The sequence below is a fragment of the Punctularia strigosozonata genome (assembly GCF_000264995.1).
Source record: "Punctularia strigosozonata HHB-11173 SS5 unplaced genomic scaffold PUNSTscaffold_11, whole genome shotgun sequence".
Classification (NCBI taxonomy): Eukaryota; Fungi; Basidiomycota; class Agaricomycetes; order Corticiales; family Punctulariaceae; genus Punctularia; species Punctularia strigosozonata.
Window position 1 is genome coordinate 964,917 of NW_006767443.1, and position 22,826 is coordinate 987,742.

At 57.1% G+C, this 22,826-nt stretch overlaps 7 protein-coding genes across 7 annotated transcripts; 4 read left to right on the plus strand and 3 right to left on the minus strand.

Moving 5' to 3' along the window:
- Positions 1 to 10: 10 nt before the first annotated feature.
- On the minus strand, positions 11 to 4,240 carry PUNSTDRAFT_127619 (uncharacterized protein). The gene is made up of 3 exons (XM_007386675.1): positions 4,139 to 4,240; positions 834 to 4,077; positions 11 to 764 (listed from the first exon to the last, which is right to left on the minus strand). Exons 2-3 carry the CDS (start codon positions 3,973 to 3,975, stop codon positions 214 to 216), a joined length of 3,693 nt encoding a protein of 1,230 aa, XP_007386737.1. The 5' UTR covers positions 3,976 to 4,077; positions 4,139 to 4,240; the 3' UTR covers positions 11 to 213.
- A 2,498-nt stretch (positions 4,241 to 6,738) lies between these two features.
- On the minus strand, positions 6,739 to 8,016 carry PUNSTDRAFT_39424 (uncharacterized protein; the record flags this gene model as incomplete). The annotated part of the gene is made up of 5 exons (XM_007386676.1): positions 6,739 to 7,044; positions 7,092 to 7,374; positions 7,436 to 7,473; positions 7,527 to 7,814; positions 7,870 to 8,016. Coding segments are annotated over 5 exons (1,062 nt in total), but the record flags the coding sequence as incomplete, so codon positions are not given.
- A 585-nt stretch (positions 8,017 to 8,601) lies between these two features.
- PUNSTDRAFT_91085 (uncharacterized protein) lies at positions 8,602 to 10,777 on the plus strand. Its single transcript, XM_007386677.1, has 6 exons — positions 8,602 to 8,760; positions 8,813 to 9,202; positions 9,270 to 9,557; positions 9,625 to 9,662; positions 9,724 to 10,117; positions 10,189 to 10,777. The coding sequence occupies exons 2-6, from the start codon at positions 8,855 to 8,857 to the stop codon at positions 10,642 to 10,644; spliced, it is 1,524 nt and encodes a 507-aa protein (XP_007386739.1). The 5' UTR covers positions 8,602 to 8,760; positions 8,813 to 8,854; the 3' UTR covers positions 10,645 to 10,777.
- A 569-nt stretch (positions 10,778 to 11,346) lies between these two features.
- On the plus strand, positions 11,347 to 12,526 carry PUNSTDRAFT_122104 (lipase; the record flags this gene model as incomplete). Its single annotated transcript, XM_007386678.1, has 5 exons — positions 11,347 to 11,712; positions 11,778 to 11,891; positions 11,957 to 12,134; positions 12,192 to 12,360; positions 12,417 to 12,526. Exons 1-5 carry the CDS (start codon positions 11,381 to 11,383, stop codon positions 12,524 to 12,526), a joined length of 903 nt encoding a protein of 300 aa, XP_007386740.1. The 5' UTR covers positions 11,347 to 11,380.
- Positions 12,527 to 12,599: 73 nt separating this feature from the next.
- PUNSTDRAFT_106501 (AAA ATPase) lies at positions 12,600 to 18,350 on the plus strand. The gene is made up of 12 exons (XM_007386679.1): positions 12,600 to 12,893; positions 12,948 to 14,332; positions 14,393 to 14,699; positions 14,753 to 15,271; positions 15,352 to 15,452; positions 15,512 to 15,558; positions 15,613 to 15,679; positions 15,735 to 15,979; positions 16,029 to 16,549; positions 16,603 to 17,286; positions 17,341 to 17,936; positions 17,994 to 18,350. Exons 5-12 carry the CDS (start codon positions 15,379 to 15,381, stop codon positions 18,217 to 18,219), a joined length of 2,460 nt encoding a protein of 819 aa, XP_007386741.1. The 5' UTR covers positions 12,600 to 12,893; positions 12,948 to 14,332; positions 14,393 to 14,699; positions 14,753 to 15,271; positions 15,352 to 15,378; the 3' UTR covers positions 18,220 to 18,350.
- A 655-nt stretch (positions 18,351 to 19,005) lies between these two features.
- PUNSTDRAFT_137056 (lipase) lies at positions 19,006 to 20,097 on the plus strand (the record flags this gene model as incomplete). The annotated part of the gene is made up of 6 exons (XM_007386680.1): positions 19,006 to 19,093; positions 19,153 to 19,221; positions 19,275 to 19,344; positions 19,408 to 19,607; positions 19,660 to 19,920; positions 19,976 to 20,097. 6 exons carry the CDS (start codon positions 19,006 to 19,008, stop codon positions 20,095 to 20,097), a joined length of 810 nt encoding a protein of 269 aa, XP_007386742.1.
- Positions 20,098 to 20,197: 100 nt separating this feature from the next.
- PUNSTDRAFT_91096 (DAGAT-domain-containing protein) lies at positions 20,198 to 22,328 on the minus strand. The gene is made up of 14 exons (XM_007386681.1): positions 22,124 to 22,328; positions 21,965 to 22,069; positions 21,634 to 21,780; positions 21,572 to 21,581; positions 21,458 to 21,509; positions 21,396 to 21,404; positions 21,304 to 21,336; positions 21,088 to 21,248; positions 20,944 to 21,023; positions 20,858 to 20,890; positions 20,639 to 20,793; positions 20,533 to 20,577; positions 20,380 to 20,470; positions 20,198 to 20,326 (listed from the first exon to the last, which is right to left on the minus strand). The coding sequence occupies exons 1-14, from the start codon at positions 22,258 to 22,260 to the stop codon at positions 20,260 to 20,262; spliced, it is 1,125 nt and encodes a 374-aa protein (XP_007386743.1). The 5' UTR covers positions 22,261 to 22,328; the 3' UTR covers positions 20,198 to 20,259.
- Positions 22,329 to 22,826: the final 498 nt, after the last annotated feature.

The window sequence follows — 22,826 nt, forward strand, 5'->3', positions numbered from 1 at the left end:
TCACTGATTGCGCATATACATTTGTGTCAATATAGTGTATTATACATGTTAATGAAATCCTAGGAATCGATGAGTATCTAAAACGTGTGCCGAAAAAGCAATTACGAGGGTGAAAACCGACGGAGAGAGCAATCCAAAAGCATAGGATACAGCGGAAAGAAAGGAGTGGACAACCAACTACAACCAAATCAAGATGTTAGACCGACATCCGTCTCAGCCAATCGCCTTCGAGTCCTTGCGGCCTTTCGGCGACACCAAACCAAGCACCTTTTCGTATCCAATCCTCGACGCGTGGCCATGCCCGGACCCGGACGCAGCCCCGCTCTCGCTCGACCCCTGTCCCCTCGCATGCCCGCTCCCCGTCCCAGAATTTGCGGCACCATCGCCTTCCTCCTCCACCAGCCTATCGATCGCGCTCGAATGCCGCTTCGCGCCCTTCTTGCCCAGCGCGCCGAGGTTTAGCCACGACGCAACCACCGTGCCGATCCTCTCCGGAGACTTGGCCCCGCGGGGCGACTTGCTCTTCCTCCCGGTGGCGCTCGACCCGCTCCCGCCCGCCGGGCTCTTGGGGTACGTGTACGACGAGCTGTACTCGGACACGCTCGCGCGCCGGACCGACTTGGGTGGTATTCCCTGCGTCGACGCGTGCTTCGTCACGTCCTCGTGCCCGTCCTCACCGTCCGACATATCTTGCACTGCGGAGCTCGAGGCGTGGTGCAGGAACGAGAACGCGCTCCGGTGCGGGGGCGGCACGATGTCATGATCTGCAGCAACCGTCATCAACATCTCAGCGCTCTATCCTTGGACAGACGAGATATAAAACGATCGCTCACCGTCCTGCGTCTTTCCCCTCGCCCTCTCGGCCGCCCCGTTCGCGAGCGGGATGCGGATCGTGGCCTCCACCAGACTCCCGTCCTCGTCCGCCATCGAGCTCATCATGCTCGCCTTCGGCGTCCTGTCCCGCTCCATGTCCAAAAAGCTCGCGCGGCCGATCATCGAATTGGCGTCCTCCGCCGGCGCCGCGCCCGGAATCGGCGGCGTCGGCTTCAGATCCAAAAACGTCGAGCGCTGGCTCTGCGTGCTCTGGTGCTCGGACGGGACGCTCGGCACGGGCGGGAACGCGACCGAGTTGGCCGCCTCCAGCTGTCCACCGCTAAGCGACGGCTTGGCCGAGTGTCGCCCGCGGCTGCGACTCCGCTGCCTGATCGCGGGCCCGGGCCCGGGGGGCCCGGTGCTCGTCCGCGGGCTGCGCAGGCCGCTCTTGGTCTTGAGGATGCTCCGCTTGCGCGCGGCGGACACGCGCCGGCTCGCGGACGCGGACGACTTGGCGCTCTCCGCCGACATCTTGCGCTCGCGCCGGCGGGGCGACATCGCCCCGTCCGGGTCGGAGTAGTCCGACGGCGGCGAGAGGGGCGAGGGGAAGACGGGCGTGGGCAAGCGGGGCAGGTTCAGCCCTTCTCTTGTCTGCTCGTCCCGCTCGTGGTCCGAGTGAGGGCGCGGGACGGGCGCGATCGCGCGTGGGGCGGACGGGATGTACAGAGGTGGCGGCGAGGCGGGCGTTGAGATGAATGAACCGAGGGAGAGCGAGCGGTGGTGTCGCGCGAACGCCGAGGGTGCGGCCGCGACTGGGCTGTCGCTATCGGGCGGCGGGGAGGGCGCGATCAGGGACGAGGCGCGCGAGGCGGAGGCGGAGACAGAGGGAGGCGTGACGAGACCTGAGAGGAGTTCGGTGGCGGAGGGCGGGCTCGGGAGCGGCGCTTGCGGCGGCGCTGTGGGGGCCGGGTTTGAAGATGCCGATGGCTGGGCGTCTTCAGCGGCGGTTTCCGCCGCTGGCTCGGCATGGCTTGGAGAATTCGGAACGCTGCCGCCCAAGCTGGAGCCCGCCACAGAAGGCGGAAGAGGTATAGACGCCGGTAGGGGGCCAAAGGTCTCCGTCCCCGGCGGCGGACTGGCGGGGTGCGCGAGCAGCATCGCCTTGCTCGCGACGGCCCGCACGCCATTGACGATGCCGATCGTGCCCTCGTCGTAGATATCGCCCGACAACGGTCCCGTATCGTCTTCATCGACATCCTGGTGCTGGATACCGGTGTCCTCGCTGTCCGAATCGAGCGCAGAGTCGTATTCCGGCGCGTCGTCATGTGTCGTAGTTCCGGTCGCGTTCTCCACCTCCGCCGCCTCGATTGGGGTGTGGCCGGGCGCATGTCCTTCGTTGTTCGGTGGCCTGTCCTGTTCCTCCTCTTCCTCGACCGGATCACGATGCAACGCCGCCCGTGCCGCCAAAGCCTCCTCACTCGGCTCCGGCTCCACCCTTCCAAACGCCATCGTCTGCTCCTCCACCATCGTCTTGTTCCCCACCGGACTCCTCCCCTGCAACGGGCTCTCCTCCTCCGCATCCTCCTCCTCCTCCTCCTCAGCATCATCATCTCCATCCTCCCTCTCCCTCCCTTCGTCGCTCTCCTCCCTCGCCTCGCCACCTACAATATCCGTGTACGCAAACCCCATCTCCTCCACCATCTGCTCGATCCCCCTCCTCCCCTCTCTCCCATCCACCTCGCGCGCGACCTCCTCCGCCACCCTCCACGCCTCCTCCACCTCGCCCTCCAGATCGGCGACCCTCCTCTGCGCGCGCTCGAGCTGCCGGCTCCTCTTCGCATACGACGCGTTCAGCTTGCGCAGCGCGATCGCGAGCGCCGACGAATGGTGCACGTGCTGCGCCGCGCGCAGCGTATGCAGCGCGTGGGCGTGGGCGAGCAGCGCCGCCGCGAGCGCATCCAGCTCGGCGCACAGCGCCGCGAGGTCGAGCGTCAGCTTGCCCAGCACGTTCTCCTCCGGCTCCTCCCCCCCGCCCGCCCCGCCGTTCCCACCGCCGCCGCCGCTCGCGAGCGCGCACAGCCCCTGCAACACCATCCTCCTCCTCTGCGCCAGGAACCGGTACCGCGCCTGCGCCTCGCGCGCCGCGGCCTCGACCCTCCGCGCCTCGCGCGCGCTCGCGCCGTCGTCCCCGCCTTCGGCGTCGTCGAGGCAGTCGAGCGGGAGGATGCGGAGCGCGTCTTCGTGCGCGGATTGCCGGATCGCGCGGGCGACGATGGCCTGGAGCTGCGGGGAGGTGAACGTCCATTGGGCGGCGTGGAGGGTGAGGCCTTTGTAGGGCGGGGAGGCGGGCGTGGGCGGAGGAGCGAAGGAGAGCGGCGCGGCGGGTGGGAGGAGGACGAGGGACGGTTTGGGGGTCGGCGCCGGGGTGGGCTTGTGCGTCGAGGTCGGGTGCGAGGGCACGGGGGAGGGCGGGGGAGACGGGACGAGGGCCTGGACGCCGACGTCGACTTTTGTGATGGACGGGGGGGAAGCGGAGGGTATGGGTGGGGGCGAAGGGGGTAAGGAGGAGGACGCGGCGGTTTGCACGCCGGTGTCGACGGTGTCCAGAGGCTCGCGGAAGGGGAAGGGGAAGGGCGACGGCGAGCCGCGCTGCACCTGAGTCTGGGATTGCGTGCGCGAGAGCGGTAGTTGTGGGTGGGGCGGCGGCGGCGGCGTGGCAGGATAAGCAGGTGCAGGTGTGTCCGGCACCGGGACCGGGAAAGGGACGCCTGTCGTCGGGCTCCGGAAGGGCAGCACCGTCGGCGAGTCCGCCACGGCCGTGGCGAGCGCGGGCTCGTACGCTGGTTCAGGCGCGTCCGGGGGCGGGGACAGCAGTTCGTCCGGGATGCCCTCGACGTACCCCGCGCCGTTATATACGAAGCCGGCGCTGTACGTGGGGGCGCTCGACTGCTGGGCCGAGGAGGAAGGGTTGAGGTTATCGGAAGAGCTGGAGGCGGTTAAGGGCGGGGGCGGGACGTCGACGACGAGCGGCTGGGTGCGCGCGGTCAACGGGCGCGGGACGCGGGGACCGTGCAACCGCGAGCGCGTGCGTAGGCTGCCAGAGCGAGTCATGGGTGTGGGCGTGGTGGATGTCACTGCCGGCGGTGACGGGGACGGGTCCATCGTCGTCGTGCGCGGCGTCGTCGCCCTTTTGAAGAGGTGGCGGTCAGGACGACTGCCAGAGAGATCGCAGCGCTAACAATGGCGCGGGGCGCTGTGCCGAGACTGCGTTCGATGAATCAGGCGTTCGGCACGGAATGCGGTCCATGGAAGGCGGACGACGTACGTGGCGGTGACGGGGCACTCGACGTCCAGGAGACCGTTGCGGGCGTCTTGGACGAGCTGTGTGCGCGCCGGCGACGACGGCGACGACGGCGACGACGATGGCGAAGGCACAAGGGGCGCTCGTCACGTGCACTGAGTACATATATGAATTGATTGATTCATCCAGTCTTTCGGGCAAAAGGTTCCGCGTCGAAGGGATGTCATTCTTTCGGCTCCCGTCGGAACCTGGGAACGCTTTATTCGGACACTGATCGTATTTCTGATACAGCGAGACACGTCTTCTGGTATCGTGATGGTAGGACACGGGTGCAGATATATGCATTGCACGGTACATCGGGGTTAGTGGCGGGCTTGACTGCATGGTAATGTTCACCGACAGACGCGACACGTATACGTATGTTTCTATGAAGAGTAAAAGACCAGAACACGATAGGGGCGCGGGACAGCATTTGTCACCTATTCACCCGTGTGTAGACGTGGTACATGCGTTGGGTTACATCTGAACTGCTTCTCATGTTTACCATCGACATCAGGAGCCCGTCTTGGAGAGCTTCATTCGCGGAATGCTGAGATCCGGGTATTCAGCATCATCAATGGCAAACCGAGACACTCAGATATGCCGCTTTCGCCTCCCGTACAAGCCTGCGCTTGGGCATGGCGCCTACGTGAGTCGAAGGAAAACTTCATACACAAGACATCGCTGACATCGTGTGTAAGTACAGAGCCGAGTCTATCAGGCCTTAGACGAGAGCGATCAGAAAGTCATCGCTCTCAAGACATCGCGCGCTTCACTACGGGTCCGAAGGCCCTTGCTACGGCACGAAAGTCGAATCCTGCAAGCGCTTCGAGGACATATGTCGATTCCAGAGGTTTACGCTTACGGACACCTGCCGCACTTCGAATATCTGGCGATGGAGCTCCTCGGACCCAGTCTGAAAGGTCTACACCCTGCGCCTTTTGGTTCTCCTGTGAAAACGTACGCCCGCGTCATGGAACAAATGGTAACTTGCATCCGAGTGTCGGAGAATATGCCGAAGCAGTGATTTCGCAGCTCTCCGCTCTCCAACACGTCCATTCTTTTGGGATCGTCCATCGGGACGTCAAGCCTGCCAATATTCTCAGCTTCTTAGAGGATTCGGCCGCGGCTCAAGCTCATCGATTTCGATATTGCCAAGCCCTTTCAGCGTGCTTGTCCACCGGTCAAGTACGACCCGATAAGCGAGAAACGAGGGATCGTCGGTACCTTCCAGTGGGCCAGTTTAAATTCTCATAAGGGCGTCGCTGGGTTCTTTTTTCGATCGCATGCGATAACTTCACTCAACTGGAGTCACCGGTCGTCGGAACGATATCGTCTAGACCTCTCACGTAGGGACGACCTCGAGTCTTTGGCATACGTGGGACTCTATCTCGGCCGCGGAGATCTACCTTGGCGATCGGACTGGACGAGAGCTTACCTCGACGAGGGGCAAATACATGCCATGATACGAATTCAAGCTGCGAAGGAAGCTTGCACAGGTGTTTTACTCACACGGGCCGGAATTCCCGACGTTGGCAACTTCCTGGACTCTCGATTTCAGCGACGCCCCCGATTACACAACATGGAGGGAGCGTTTTCTAGGCCTCGCGAAGCAACGCGGGCACGATTCAGCAAGTGACCCTCTTGAGTGGACGCCTCGAGACGTGGAGCTAGCGAAGGGCGTCGTGCCTACGGATAACACGCCTCCGGGCGAAAACGATGATCCGGAGTATGATCCTGACGAGGTTGTCGATGATTACCCCGACAGTTATGTTGGTTTCGGGGAATGGGACGACAGACAATACGAGCGAGACCGAGACGTGACGTTGCCTGAAGGGCTTAATGCAACTCAACTGGACGCTAGCCTACCCACCGTAGTAGAAGTCGTTCAAACGACCGCCTAACTATAGGTCTATTATGATAATGCCTGGAGCGATACGCTTGTGCTGATCCACAATGCTAGGACGTCGTGCTGCAAGTGGCCCTCAATTTCCACAACAAGTTGTAATCCAGGCACGTTAGGGACTCGATGCGCATTCACGAAAGCGTGACCGAGTGGCACTGTCCACCCCAGAGTCAGTGATATGGACAACCAGGTGCTCCGGTGCAGTCGCATGCACGGTGACATTGCGAGCCTCAGCGACTAAAGCGAAGACTTGGATGCTTGCATTCCCGGGCTCGAACTCGTAGCAGAATAAGTCCCACGCACATATCAGAAACAGATATGATTCCTCAGGCTGGATTTCGTTCTGTATGATAGATATAGTCGCTTCTCGCCTTCATCGTCGCCCGTGTTTCAGTTAAGTCGCCCACGATCGATAGTCCGCATGCAGTGTAGTGCTCGTCGACGGTATGGAATTCTCGTTCACCGCCCCTCAAAACCCGTTTTCTCCCAATAACACATAATGATACATCTTAAAGCAGTATATGATGAGCCTCCAGTACGAGATCGTCTCGGAACAGCTCCTCTGCAGTCTACTCGCAACATTGACGTTTTGTCTGAGGCGAACACCACATCGTAGCCCAATGGTAGTAATGCGCTTGAAATCGTTCTCATCGATAGACTTGATGGCAGTCTTCGGCATCGGGATTGGCGGAGTGGATGTTGCCGTAAAGAAAAGCCGACGTTTCCAATATCCGATAGCGCGATAGACCCTCACAAGCGAATGGTCGCTCTTGTAGACCGCGGGCGAACGAAGCTGCGAGGAGCTCATGCCTTTGATCAACGCATCAAGGCGGTGAATCGCGTCCTCCATTTGTGGACGGTGAACATGACTGTTGAGTGTCATTTCTTCCGCCAGTGGGCGGAGAAAGTCGAAGTCCTTGAACACCTGGAAACCGTGTTGACGTTCAGTCATATGTGCGCAATGAAGCGACCCCACATGGAGGCACTCACGTCGATGATGTCTTTCTTGACCCAGTCTGCGAGCGAGTATACGTCCTCGGCAAATGGAAAGTACGTGCTACATCCATCCTGTTGGACCTCAAAAACGGCGCCGTCGACACCATCAATCGAAGCAGCGGTCGCACCGTGTCGGGTGGAGTAGATTAGCGACGTAGGAGATATCTCGAGGTAGTATCTAGGTGAGCATTGGGTGCGCGTGTAATGCTTGGCGACTCCATAGATATCCCAGTCACTCGGCACTGTATGGTTGGAAGGATGAAATCCGTCGGGATACATGTCCCAAGGATCTAGCTTGATATTGTTCCTTACGGTGCTGCTGGGAGCGAAGGGGAGTTATGGATCACCGAAACTGAGTATAGCATAAGCTTGCGACTTACCAATATGCTATTCCGTGAGTATGCATAAAGTTCATGCCCTATAGTGCGAGCTGTGACATGATTGTACACAAGAATTGGAAGGACTCGATACCTCAAAGATTTGCTGGATCACGGAGACGACTTCGCCCACAGTGTCAAAACGAGGATCGTCCCAATCACGCAGCAGTGGCGTGATGACAATCCGCAGATCTTCCTCCTCACCAGGGACATTGAGAATCTCGAACGTCGGCATACAGTGGTTCTGAGGGTCGGTGGCGAGCGCATCTTCGTCGAGTTTGTACAAAAGTTTTTCTTCTTCGATGTATTCGCGAAGGTGAATAAGTTTCAACTTCACGGCGATACCGTCCTCCATGCGAACGGCGTCCATATTACAAGCATCCTGTGAGGGGATCTTGTTCAATTCGCTGAATTACGTTGATGGATGGGAAACCAACAGCCCCATCAATCCAGAAATCTTCTTGTTCGTAATCGACCAAGTCATCCCTGATTATCCATGATGGAATCCAGTCCGGATGATATCGAGCACGTAGACAATATCCACAGCTCTTTAGCCAGTTGTAATGGTCGCGCCAGAAATATTCCCATGAGACAAGATCGCTGTCAAAAGCATGAAGGTAAGCGCAAGGGTCGAGTATATCCGCCATCGTAGGTAGTAGCGAGTCAGGACGCTTTTTCCTTGCTTTATGTACTCGAGGCGCGAGCGACAGCAACACGACACGTTATTGAGACTCATAAACTCGAGGGGATTGTCTGGCGGGATAATCACAGACATTACTCCATGTGGTATCATTCCAGTGACAAGAATCTTTTGTCTAAGATCTCTTTGGCCGTGTGCAGCTGTTTTTACCGGGGTGTGCTGGAAGTATGACCAGCAACCCGATTCATGCGAGCAATCCTATGCGGTCCGCGAAACAATTGACCCATGTCGCGCAATTCAGCATAACCCTACATAGCCAGAGGAAAGTAGAGCGGCACCTCCCGTGTGCTGGCATTGTGTTGGTCTGGGAGGAAGTAAGCTCATGGACAACTTGGCGACTCCAGAGCCTCCGGGGCTGGACACGAGCCTACGTAATCACTCCGGCGCTATGTAAGCGCTGGGTGCTGTACAACAGTGTACAACTCGCTTTTGTCACTAGGTCTCCGTTTCTCTGCAGCATTGGCCTCGGCGCATCGACTCGCCATGAACAGCGTCAACCGCCTTAGAGCGATTGTGCCACTCCGTGTGGCTTTTGAACTTCGTCTCTGTGATCGCGGAAGATAATACGATCACAAAGAGAACAGGATAAGTAGACGAAAAACATGTCCAGCACCACCTTAGTACTTTTGTTCGTGCCTCATTCCTGTCCCTCCGTCCAGTGGAACTTAAAGTGCAGACAGGTACGCTCCGATGCATCACTTACCTTGCGACTTTAGCGCACCATGTCTGAAGAAAAGCAACTCGTACTTCGAGGGACGCGTGAAGTGGTCGTACACGACCAGCACTCTCGCGCGGTGTCTGTGGAAAAACAAGACGTGGATCGCGGGGAGCGTGAGCTGGTCGTACACAAGCGGCGTTTGCGGGCGGCGTTTGCGGGCGAGCGACGCGTGGATCGAAAGGGCGGCGAGCTGGACGAATTCGAGCAGCGCTGGCGCGATCGCTACGACTGGCTACTGGGGTACGGATACCGCCTGCCCGACCGGTTCAGACCGGGCTGGGTCCCGTCTTGGAAGGGAAAGGGCGAAGATGTCCCTTATTGGGATCAGGAGGACGGTGCACTCTACAACATAGTAAGTCTTTGCGTGCTGCGAACGCCCGGATGATCTGAACGCGACCCCCGTATTCCTTGCTACCTAGAGCTCTATCACCAAAATGTTCGCCGTTCGCGTCGCAGACGGCGCCGACATCTTGTTGACGCGCATTTGCGCCCCCGCGCCCTCACACCAAGTGTCAATCATTCGCACACTTGGTCGAGAGCCGCTCGCCTGCGACCGTCGCAACCACTGCGTGCCCGTATATGAGGTTCTCGCCGCCTCCGGAGAGAAAAACACGGTCTTCATCGTTTCCCCGGTGCTTCGCGAGTGGAATGACCCTTCCTTTGACACCGTCGGAGAAATTGTGTCCATGATTATGCAGATCTTCGAGGCAAGTCGTTGGTCCCAGATCATCCGAGAATGTTCTCCAGAAAAAGCTCACGTCGTTGGATCACCAGGGCTTGCACTTTCTGCACATGCACAGGATAGCGTATCGGTACGTCACGTACGTTTATGAGCGATCGTCGACCCCGCTCAACTTGGCCTTCAACTCGCAGCGCAAACATCATGAGGAAGGCCATGTTGGATCCGAGGGATATGTATCCCGAGGGGTTCCACCCCATCAGCCCCAAGCGCGCGAGAGACTGGAACCCCGAGGCATACGCGAAGCGCTACACGCGCACGCAACGCCCGCCCCGGTACTATTTTGCCTCGTCCCGGGCGTCGCGGATTTACCCTCGCGGGATCCCCCCGAGAGTGCCTCGTTACGATCTTGACGATGTGCACTTAGCAGCTCCCGAGATTGAGGTTCCCATGCAGATACGCGAATTGATTCGTCGACATCCGCAGCTCCGATCGAACCCGGCCTTCATGGCCCGCGCTGTGTACTACGACCCCTTCCCCGCGGACGTCTACGGCCTTGCATCTGGAATTCGCGAACACATAGTCTATGTGAGCCATGGCTTACTTTGTACTACCCTGAGTTGTAGGACCAATAAACCGAACCCGACCTTTGATCCCAGGTATACAAAGGCTTCAAGTTCTTGCGTCCGCTTCTGGAGGACATGACGCGCATCAATCCCAGAGAGCGGCCGACCATGAACGAGGTGATTCCCCGGCTCCACGCGATTTTGAGAGGACTGGGACCGGAACTGCGCTCGCGCGTGGTAAAGTACGACGAGCACCCCGCCGTAGGCTACTATCGCGCGATCTGGCACTGGCAGCGCCGGCTGGTCTACGTATTGACCTCCACCCCGGCGATCCCGATCCCGAAGCCCGCACCAGTCACGATCCTGAAGGTCATCCGCCACAAACTGATCTCGGACGGTACAGATTCGTTGGTCGAAACCGAACAGGGAGACGCACTTGTTCAGGCTACTCAGAACACCGCTGGCATCATCTACACTGTAGTTTCATGGTGGCGCTCGTTCACCTGGTTCTTCCGCAGTTTGCATTTAATGCTAATGGATGACGATTGAGGTTATTTGGATCTACGATCAACGTGAAATAACTCGACGCAGGTTCCTAAACGACTTCTTTTCCTCTTTCCTTTCAATGTACTTAATCCGACAAACGTCGATCGAGGAGTATGCGCATGCGCACGTGATCAGCAATATAATCACATACAATTCGGTTCAGACCGTCCGAGACTGAGGCTTTGCTAGATTGCATCCCCCATGACCTACTCGAAGTATACTCCTTCGACAGGCACGCATGGTTCTTCTCTTCTCCTCCATGCTAAACCGTTTACTCCGCCTGCCACGGGATTGCCTCATTGCTATGCGACGCACGTTCTCGCGCCCCGCACGTCAACCAGCCTTTCAATTGGCCAGCAGGATGCTGCTATAGATAACGTTGATCGGCCTCACGCTCGCTCCCTCGCCAGCACTACCGCCGAGGGCTTCCCTCCAGCGCGCCATAAGCACCTGTACGACCATGGGCAAACGTTCTCGAGGCAACGACGGCCGTGGACGTCGCATGGCATCGCCTGGTCCATAAGCTGCTTGGACTTGATTGCCGACACGCGGAGGCGGGCTTATTTATCGACCGCATCTGTTCTTCTTCAGAGACGGTGCCATGCTTCTCACCGGGATCCAGCTACCGGCTTAATTGCGTATACTAAGTGTGCCCCATATATAGCTGGTGCAGCAGCGGAGGACGACCTCAGCGAGCTCCGGATTGCTCTCCCTCCCCTCTCGAGCCCTTTGTAGCGCCATGGTCTCCTCGCGCCTGTCTCTGTCTGCTGCCGCGATGTGGGTCGCCGGAGCGCTTGCCGCCCCGTCGCTGCACGCACGGCAGAGCATCACGACCCTCAGCACGAGCCAGATCGAGGCCTTCAAGCCGTTCACCTTCCTCGCCAGCGCCGGGTACTGCAGCCCCGCGACGACGCTCGCGTGGGACTGCGGGACGAACTGCGATAACGTTCCCGGGTTCGAGCCCGTCGCGTCCGGCGGGGATGGCGACTCGGTCCAATTCTGGTTCGTCGGATTCTTGCCTGCGTCGAAAACCGTCGTCGTGTCGCACCAGGGCACGGACACGAGCGAGATGTATGTATTACTGGCGTCATACGGGGTTATGTCCGAATTAATCAAATCGCGTCCCCGACGCGTAGCTTGCCGCTGATTACCGATGCAGACATCGCTAAAGGAACGCTGGACTCGACGCTCTTCCCCGGTATCTCGTCCTCAGTTGAGGTCCACGAAGGATTCCGGAGCGCACAAGCCAGGCAAGTGTTTACGACTCACAGACGACTGGCCAGGCCTGTCATTCATCTCATACCTCCCTCTGCAGTGCTGCCACCCAGGTCCTCGCGGCCGTGCAGACTGCTATGTCCCGGTTCGGCGCGACGTCGGTCACGATGGTCGGGCACTCGCTCGGCGGCGCCATCGCGCTCCTCGACGCCGTCTACCTTCCGCTTCATCTACCGTCCACCACTACGTTCCAGACCGTCGTTTACGGCTTGCCCAGGGTACGTAGTGCCACGTATCTCCCGAAAGCGGTCCCGATACTGAGACGATTTCGTAAGGTCGGGAACCAGGCGTTCGCGGACTACGTCGACGCGCACGTCACGGCGCTGACGCACATCAACAATGAGGAGGATATCGTCCCGATATTGCCGGGCATGTTTCTCGGTTTCCACCATCCCTCGGGCGAGGTGCACATCCAGGATTCGGGCGCGTGGGACGCTTGCCCCGGTAAGATCGAATCGGTCAGAAAAATCGACGAGGATCGCTGACCATGTGAGGTACAGGCCAAGATAACTCGAGCGATCTATGTATTGTTGGGGATGTGCCGAATATCTTTGAGGGAGATGAAAGCGATCACGATGGGCCTTATGACGGCGTTGAGATGGGTTGCTGAGGATGTGATATCTCTGGGTATATACCCTGTAATTGCATAGAGCTGTAATGCGTTATGTGTCTTCTGGTTTTTTGGCACTTAGCCCTGTCATCGGATTTATCGGAAAAGCAACATGCAGTAGACCAGCTGCTTCAGGAATCGGACGAATTGCGAAGTCATATGATGGAATCATCCTGGCAGGGTGTCTTTTAGGCCGCGGAGAACTGTTCTTGCACAGGTTCACAGCAGTTGCCAAATCCCAATTTCTGGGGCATCCAGTGGGTCACCTGTTAGCCCATGTACTGACCATAGCTATTCTGCAGATAGATTCTTCTGAGCCTGGGCTGGTTGATTACAATACTGGCTCATGCATGTCATATACTGAGTTCTATGGAATGGACAGCACGTTAGGCAGGAATCGAAAGAAGTCCTTGAGACTTACAAAAGATAGCTCGGGCGAGGGTCTCCGTCTTGTTCCTCGACCCTGATCACAGCAGAAAAACCAGGTGGTATATAATGATGTGGCTCTCCCAAGCTTGTATCCATATATGTCAAAGATGTCACGTTCAATCCCCACATACTGTAGAGAGCTTCAAATCTGCCGGGCCGGTACTCAGGACATGGGCAGTAGATCTGGACCCCGACGTCGGGTTTACCAGGTGCAGCAGGAGGCACGATTGTCGAGAGGAATGTCAAAAACCAGTTTACAGCACACGAAGCCCGGAACCATAACTCCCAGGTAAGCATCGCCAACTGGCCCGGAGACGTGCAGTACCCGAAGAAGGTGTTGAGTTGCGCAGGGATGACCAGGTTACTCACGTTCTGGAATGTCCAGTGCAGCGGTCGTGAGATCTCGAGATATTCCAGGTGTGTGTACAAGCGCAGGTTCAGCTCACAGAACAAGACGAGCTCGTTGCTTCCGACCATCGTGAGTATGTTGAGCACGGATGCGAAGGGCTGCAAACTCCTCGCCATGATGGAGATCGTGTCTTGGCATCCCATCTGATTCTGAAAAAGCCCGAGGTACGAGAGCTTCGGATACCTCTCCTCGTCGAACGGTGTCATCAAAGAGGAGTTGTACAGCATGAGCCGCTCGAGAGCGGGTAGGTGCGGCCAATGCGCGTTCCGGCATGCATGACTGTTGTACAAGACCAGCGACTGGAGGTGAGGTAGTTGAAAGTCGCGTCCCAGACGACAAAGCCATAGCCCCGACAGGGACAATTTCTGTAGTTTGTCAAAGGCTGGCTGACGCTGGACCATGTGTATCAGTCTGTACGACGACGGGATGGTCGACTTGCGTGCATCCATTTCGGCACAAGATACGGCCAGCCAAGCTACCTGATGACACTGCGACATTGCAGAAACGAGGTGATGACGCGTGCGTTCCCTGCGACGGGCCTGCATCTTCAGAATGCTATCGAGCCATCGCGGTATTCCCTTTCGCAACTTCTCGCCCAGTGCGAGGGATCGAACGTGGTTGGCAAGGGCCGGATTATTGGTCACGGTCTGGACAAACAGAGAGAGCTTTTTGGGAGAGACCAATAACGGCCTGCGATACAGATGTGGGACGCCGATGCGGTACCATGTCTGACATACGAGAATGATTCGACTCAAGGCCGCCTGTGATATAGCATACACTCCGTGAATGCTTTCCGTTTCCAACGGAAGCGTTTCGTAATAAACCCAACTTGGCACCTGTAAAGAAAGGGATATGATTCCCTCGAGTAATTCTTCCGGGAAATGTTCCATAGAGGTCGCAGGAGGATGGGCAACATCAGCGAAGTCTGATTTGCGGCGTAGCGGTGTGATCACCCGCTTCGACAGATTCTGCAGTAATCATGAGCAACGGCTAAGGCATGCAATGGCGACGTGAAACGAAATACGAACGTCGCAGTACTCCCTGACCTTTCCATGACGCATGATGGGCAGCACGATGGATCGTGTTCTTCAGATTTCTGTGTGCTATCGCGGATGGTCGAAGACTGAGTGAGAGTGGGGGCAAAGGAGAACATGCTGCGCCCTCATGCCTCTTCATGTCTTTATAGGGCAACTATCAAGCGCCCAATCAATCAGGCGCGGAATCGATGGGTTGGCGCAGCCGTAGTAACTCCGTGGCGACGCGCAGTGCACGACGGTGATAGCCCGTATGAGGGTTGCACGGGCAGTCATCTGCACTGGCGTACGTGTGTATCATCTAGACGTTGGGCGCTCAGTATCGCCGATGAATGCCTGGGACGCGGAACTTACCGCCTCAGCATCGCGTCCCTCAGAAAGGCGTCCAGACCGCAGGCTCTCATTCGCGAACTGAGATCTCGCCCGTGCTCGACCTCCTGGACGCCGAAGGGGCCGCTCAGCTTCCGGAGAGTCCGCCAATCGCGGCCACCGCAAGCGCTGTCGGAGACCACCTCTGATTCGATTTTACGCACTTCCACCGCCTGCCATCGCAGAGCTTTGATATCCTTCACGTAAGTCTTCACTGACGCCTCTTCTCCCTCCACGAGCAGCATACCAGGCGTTCCGTGCTTGCAGACGCCAGTTATCTCGAGCGCCTTGGCGCGAGAATGAATGAACTTGCGCTTCGTGGGCGAGCGGATGTGATGAAACCAAAGAAACGCTCGCAAGATAGCAGGCATCTTCCGCAGGCAGTCACTCCGATATAAGACCAGCTGTAGCCGACTTGATAGCATGCAAGTGGGACTATAGCGAGAGGCTGGAAGCTGCTGGAATAGAGTCGAAGTGCAATAACGCGAAAGGGCCACGGCAAAGGTTCGCACGATGTGGCTGACGCAGACTGAGACGGGACGCGCGTCCCGTTCTTTATAACGACCACCACCGAATCTCGCCAGGACAAGTTCCAACTTACTTTCACGACCATGGCTGATCCCGCTGGAGGCCCGCTCAAACCCGTTGACGACACCGCGACCGCGATTCTGCGGCCAAAGAAATCGTACGTGCGATAGTCACTCGAGATATCAGCAGGACGCGCATCGCTAACCGTTACCCCAGGCCCAACCGTCTAGTGGTCGATGAGGCGACGTCCGATGATAACTCTGGTGAGTTCCTTAATGCTAGATGCGACAAACGCCGTGGCTGACGCCACCGCCCAGTCGCCCACTTGAATCCTGCAACGATGGAGCTACTCCAACTCTTCCGCGGAGACACGATCATAGTTCGGTACGTTGACGTGTCGTTCAACTCGTCTCACTCAACTGACGTGGCTTTCGCGCAGTGGCAAGAAGCGGCGCGATACCGTCCTCATCGTCCTCAGTTCCGATGACGTCGATGAAGGCAAGATCCAGATTAACAAGGTCGCCCGCAACAACCTGCGAGTGAAGCTCGGAGATCTCGTCAATGTGCACCAGTGCTTGGACATCAAGTACGGAAAGCGGATACACGTCCTCCCGTTCGACGACTCGATCGAGGGTCTCTCCGGAAACCTGTTCGAGGTTTACCTTAAGCCCTATTTCCTTGAAGGTCAGTCCCGATCTTGCCTGTTCCCGTGCAGAATTTGACCTTTGTGCAGCGTACCGCCCCGTACGCAAGGGCGACACCTTCCTCGTCCGCGGCGGCATGAGGACAGTGGAATTCAAGGTCATCGAAACCGACCCCGCCGAATACTGCATCGTCGCCCAAGACACCGTTATCCACACCGAGGGCGACCCGGTCAGGAGAGAAGACGAGGAGTCCAACCTCAACGACGTCGGCTACGACGATATCGGTGGCTGCCGTAAGCAGATGGCGCAGATCCGTGAACTGGTCGAACTCCCCCTCCGCCACCCTCAGCTATTCAAGTCGATCGGTATCAAGCCGCCACGCGGTATCCTTATGTACGGCCCTCCCGGTACCGGTAAAACCCTAATGGCACGAGCGGTCGCGAATGAGACCGGTGCATTCTTCTTCTTGATCAATGGTCCCGAGATCATGAGTAAGATGGCGGGAGAGTCGGAGAGTAACCTGAGGAAAGCTTTCGAGGAGGCGGAAAAGAACTCGCCGTCAATCATCTTCATCGATGAAATCGACTCTATCGCGCCGAAGCGTGAAAAGGTACGTCATACCAGGTTTTATTTGCGTTGGCCAAGGACTGACGACTCGCTTAGACCAACGGCGAAGTCGAGCGCCGAGTCGTATCTCAACTTCTTACCCTCATGGACGGTTTGAAGGCCCGATCGAATGTCGTCGTCATGGCCGCCACCAACAGGCCAAACTCCATCGACCCTGCACTCCGTCGTTTCGGCCGTTTCGACCGCGAAGTCGATATCGGCATCCCTGACCCTACCGGCCGTCTCGAGATTCTTCGCATCCACACGAAGAACATGAAGCTCGCGGACGATGTCGACCTCGAGCGCATCGCTGCCGACACTCACGGTTACGTCGGTGCCGACTTGGCTTCGTTATGCTCCGAAGCCGCCATGCAGCAAATCCGTGAGAAGATGGACCTCATCGACCTCGACGAAGACACCATCGACGCCGAGGTTCTCGACTCGCTCGGCGTGACCATGGACAACTTCCGCTTCGCGCTCGGCGTCTCGAACCCGTCGGCGCTTCGGGAGACCGTCGTCGAGGTGCCCACCGTCACCTGGAACGACATCGGTGGTCTGGACAAGGTCAAGCAGGAGTTGCAGGAGACCGTGCAGTACCCTGTGGAGCACCCGGAGAAGTTCCTCAAGTACGGAATGTCGCCTTCGAAGGGTGTATTGTTCTACGGTCCTCCGGGTACCGGTAAGACCATGTTGGCGAAGGCCATCGCCAACGAGTGCCAGGCCAACTTCATCTCGATCAAGGTATGCGGACCTCAGTGGTTATCGTTATTTGACTCATTCTGATCGTATCGATAGGGTCCTGAACTGTTGACCATGTGGTTCGGTGAATCCGAGGCTAACGTGCGCGACGTCTTCGACAAGGCTCGAGCCGCGGCGCCTTGTGTCATGTTCTTCGACGAGTTGGACTCCATCGCAAAGGCTCGTGGTGGATCTATGGGCGATGCTGGTGGCGCCGGCGACCGTGTCCTCAACCAGATCCTGACGGAAATGGACGGTATGAACGCCAAGAAGAATGTCTTCATCATCGGTGCCACAAACAGGCCTGACCAGATCGACCCCGCCCTCCTCCGTCCTGGTCGTCTCGACCAACTTATCTACATTCCCTTGCCAGACGAGGCCTCTCGGTTGGCCATCCTCAAGGCCTGCTTGCGCAAATCGCCCGTGGCGCCCGACGTCGACCTCAACTACCTTGCGAGGAATACGCACGGCTTCTCCGGTGCTGATCTCACCGAGATCTGCCAGCGCGCAGCTAAGTGTGCGATCCGCGAGAGTATCGAGGCGGACGTCAAGAGGGAGCGGGAAAAGAAGGAGAAGGAGGAAGCTGCGGGCGACGACGCGAAGATGGACGAGGCTGAGGAGGAGGAAGAGGATCCGGTCGCGTACATCACCAGGTATGGCCTACCTTTCTGCAGCTTTCATTCGATGCTCATACGTCTTGTGCTTTCTAGGGACCACTTCGAGGAGGCCATGAAGTTTGCTCGTCGGTCGGTCTCCGACGCCGACATCCGGCGGTACGAGATGTTCGCGCAGAACCTCCAACAGTCAAGGTCGTTCGGCTCGACCTTCAAGTTCCCCGAGGGCGGCGCGCCAGGTGCCAGCGGGGCCGCTCCGGCCGCCGCGAGCGGCAACGCAGGATTCGGCGAGGACGCTGCGGACGACGACCTTTACGCATGAAAACGTTGAGCGTCGTTCCGATTTAGGTTGCATGGCCCGCTTGCTGTTATCGCATTCATGTCTGGCTCTCTCTCTCATGTTAACACGATTAGAACTGTAAGGACTGTATAATATATGACATTTCAGCATCACTGCAGACGTGCCACGTATGCCACCTTGGAGATGGCGGGAGTATAGACGGGCCCGAAACTCCGTGGTTCTATGGTGCGCTTCTTTAGTGTCAGTCGGACTTCCCAGAAATCTGACGGGGGCTTGCTTCTCGCGATAATCTTCTAGATTTTTATCTTGTCCGTCCACTCTCCCATAAACTGCTTACCACCATGCGCTTTCGAGCAACACCAACTTGAAAGAACAGTGGATTCCAGACATCTGGCTCCTCCTGACCTATGCTTTGAGTACTGAGGGTCTCAGATTTTGACTTGAGGCGTTTGCAACCGCAACGTCGAGGCTTGGCGCCCCAAGAAGTCCGCTAACGGCTTATTCGGTTGAACATGGTTCTCCGTGAATAGTTCCGTTTGGAGGACTGCCTATGGCCCTGACGGCTTCCTTGGTACCTGGCTACGCACCTGAAGCTCCTCCAGAAGGTATGCAAACTGTCCCGCAACCGGGCCCAGGCCGTTATAATGCGAGCGAGCTATCTATGGCGCCGCCCCGAGTCCCTCTCTTTCCCCTGGTCCAGGATCACGTCGTTGCTCTCGTTCTTCATCCTCGGGTTCTTGCTCGCTCCGGCACAAGCCAGCGCTTTTACTACGAGCCAGAGGCGATCGGGCGTCACGGATTTGACGGATGAACAGGTCGAAAGCTTTCAGGCCGTACATCAACTACGCCAATGCCGCGTACTGCAAGGCCTCCGATACCCTCTCTTGGACCTGCGGTGAGTGATACCGAAGCGCTGATGCTCGGTTTGAGTTTGCTGAGCATCGTGTCGTGCAGAAAACTGCCCATCTCAGCCAACTTTCCAGCCAGTTGCTTCTGGAGGCGAAGGCGCCGTGACACAGTACTGTCGGTTCAGATTCTTCGCCTCGGATCCGATTGAACGCTTATCATACGCATAGGGTATGTCGGATATGACCTCGATCTTGCTACTGTGGTCGTTGGACATCAGGGAACGAAGACCGAGGCTATGTGAAGCGCTTTCTCGCCTCCGCCTTTGATATTATAGCTTGTCTTACACATGATCCAACGCAGAATCCCGGTCCTTATCGATGCCAATTTCATACCTGGTCCTCTGAGCCAGTCTCTCTTCCCTGGGATCTCATCGTCCGTCGAGGTGCACAGCGGTTTCCGCGACTCGCACTCGCGTTCCGCAGAGGGCGTGCTCGCAGGTGTGCAAGCCGCGCTGGCGAAGTACGACACCACTTCGGTAACGTTGACAGGCCATAGCCTCGGTATGTGCCCGTTTCCGTACTCCCGTTGCTCCGCGTCTCATGAAGAAACTAGGAGCGGCGCTCGCTCTGCTCGATGACGTTTACCTCCCGCTCCACCTCCCTCCGAATACCACGTTCACCACAGTAGCGTTCGGTACTCCCCGCGTTGGCAACCAAGCTTTCGCCGACTACGTGGACGCCAACACGAACTTTACGCACGTCAACAACCTCAAGGACATCGTACCTACCGTCCCGCCATCACTTTTCGGCTACCACAGCGCCTCCGGCGAGGTGCACATCGACTACCCCAGTGGCCAGTGGGTCCGATGCTCTGGTGAGTCCAATGACAGGCTTCAGATCGGCGGCGGCTTGATGAATCCAGCACCCAGGCCAGGACAACACCGACGCTGCTTGCATCCTCGGCGACGTGCCTAACATATTTATTGGGAACGTGACAAATCACCTTGGCCCGTACCTCGGCGTTGAGTTTGGGTGCCCCGACGACACCTAACGAGTTATGCGGTCCCGGGCAGAGGTAGTAAATACAAGCCTCTATGCCATCGTCTGCGACGCCGCGACCATGTATCCTATTGGTATATATACAACATCTAAGTGGCGACCCCTTGGGCCCGGGAAACTGGTGGCAGGCGAATGGCGAGAGAAAAGCAAAAGGTTAATCGATGATGCTTAGCTCGCGCTTCCGCGATCGCGCGAAGATGTCTTTATACGTTTCCCATATTCTAATTACCGGCAAGGGGTCAGCGAGAAACAATAATACGTGCTTTGGGGTTACCTCATCAGTTCCGCGATGTATTGTTGCTGGACCCGAGTAACTTCCTCCATGGTCGGTGAATCACATTGGTCGCACAATATGGGGCGTCCAACTGCGAAGAGGATAGGATATTGGGCTGATGCTAATTGCAGAGATAAAAACCGGTATACGCACTGACAGACACGATTTGCCTCCGGTACGGCATCAAACCCAAATTGTCTATTGAGTCATCATGATCAGACCATATTCGTCGCAAAGAGATGGTAAGTCCAAAACCCACAGTTCAACATCCCGCGGCCGTGGAACAAAGGGAGCGTAAAGCCAAAAACGCTCTGGAACTTCTTCTGGATGGTATATAGAAGCGTGCCCTTATCGTTCGGCATCTGCTGGTAGATATCGTTCTCGCCGAACGAGAAGACGGGGACCAATGCGGCTCTGGTAGGAAATGAAAAGGGTGCCCCTCAGCGCAAGGACAAGAACGTCATGATGCAAGGCTCACCCATGCTGGATGGCAATCTTGATAAACCCTAATCTACAACGAGCAAGTCGTTAACGCGGGCGGGACTGCGAGGTGGGACAACGCACCGTTTCCGCAGTGTGAGGTCCGCGGTCCCGGGGTGCGCGGCTAAACTCTCTGCAGCGCCGCCGACGACTATCGTAATTGCCTAGGTAAACGCCGACATCGTTTGAGTTAGTCATCACCCCGATTGGGAGGATTTGCGACATTACCTGGCCAGGCCCTCTCCGTAAGATGTTGCTACAGCTTTGCTTACTTACGCTGCAGATCCCGAGCGCCAGCATGATGTCACGGTATAGTGGGATTTGGAAGTTGGACGTCAGCGTCAGGAGGTGCGGAACGATGCCCGGGAATGCTTTAGAAAAACCGGTGGCTATTCGCGCAACTCAGTAAACCTGCGGCGATGGTGGATGCATGTGTTGGCGCACCTTCGGTGGCAAACGTGGCGATAGCACCCCTGCCAAGCGTCGACATCAGGTTACCGATGAGAATGGAGATTCATAAATAGCGACATACATGCCGATGATCCCTGAGCGATCCGAGAGTTAAATCGCGTCCATTCTGGTAATGGCGTGCACCTACCGTGCGGATGGTAGCCAAAAACATAGGGCCTATCTGGTGGCAAGGGAGCTTCCTTCCGGGAACAAAGTTCATGAACAACCGGTAACCACCGACTATGGCATTGAAAGGCTTTACCATTCGGAACCTACAGATCTCGTGGTTTGTCAGACAGCAAAGAGGCAAATATGTTGACGTACGATGCTGGATAGTATTCCGCGAAATATTTCCACCACCACGCCGAGCGGAACCACGGGCTGATACGGCCCCCGTGCTCGGGCCCGCCATCGATCCATCCTTTCCAGATGTAATATATAGCGAGCACAGGCCATAACGCTGGTATGGAGCTGTGAGGATGACAGTCAGTATTACTTCAGTGCAAGTGGAAGTTCATGTGCGTAGGAATGCCAGATGGGAAGGACATCTCCCAAGATCCGAGGGACCCCATACGGTAACCGCGTATCGTCCTCGTCTCAGCACATCTTGGGAGGAAAGTGGAACAGAGGAAAGAGAGATAGGACAGTTACGTACCATAGCAGTAGCCAGATGAAGAGCATGATTGGGATCATCAGGGACCAGATCGCGACGACTAGCGTCTGCAATCTGCGCTGACGAGGTATCTTCGCGGGTACGAAGCTGGCAAACGTTCACAGCTACCCTAAATTCGTTTCTAGAGCATGGTTTACGTACTCCAAGGTACCATGGAGGGCCTTCACGGGCTGCAAAGATTGCGCACTGATGTGCGACAGCCGGTCCTTGAGTATACTCGGTGAGAAGCTGGTCGCTGAGACAGTCCGAGGAATGCCGCCCCGCGTCTCAACCGTCATGTTTCTAGGGACGCTTTGTCCTGGACCTCCCGAAAGATGCGATATGCTGGCAAGGTCGTAAATGTGAGTTGAGGTCAAGAGCTACATGCAATATGGCCGCCATCCCGAATTGGACGCGTCCGTTTGGGGAGTGCACGTGAATTCTGCGTCACCTGCCACGTGGAAACTCCGTCTCTGTCTCCGTGTTCTCCAGGTTGTCTCATGCGTGAACGACTGTCTTCACGCTCTAGAGTCTGCCTGGGGAGACAAGTTGTCTCATCAGTTCAAAGCGGTTTATACCGTTCCATCGCACCGATGATTTACTGCCTCATGTTCCGCACGAGAAAGGCTAGAAACTTGATCTCACCGGTGTTCTTGTGTATGATATCCAAATGAAGCTGGGATGCTCACATGTCTTGGGGACAGCACTACACCCACCAAGGAGCGACAATCGACTTATATCTAGTGTGGAGTGCCTATCGCAGCAATATCGCAGCTAAGACCTATGGACATTAACCATTGATTGGTGTGGTTCTGTTTGTCTGCTCCCTGTGTCGAGACCGGCGGCGCAATCGGCATGCACCTGA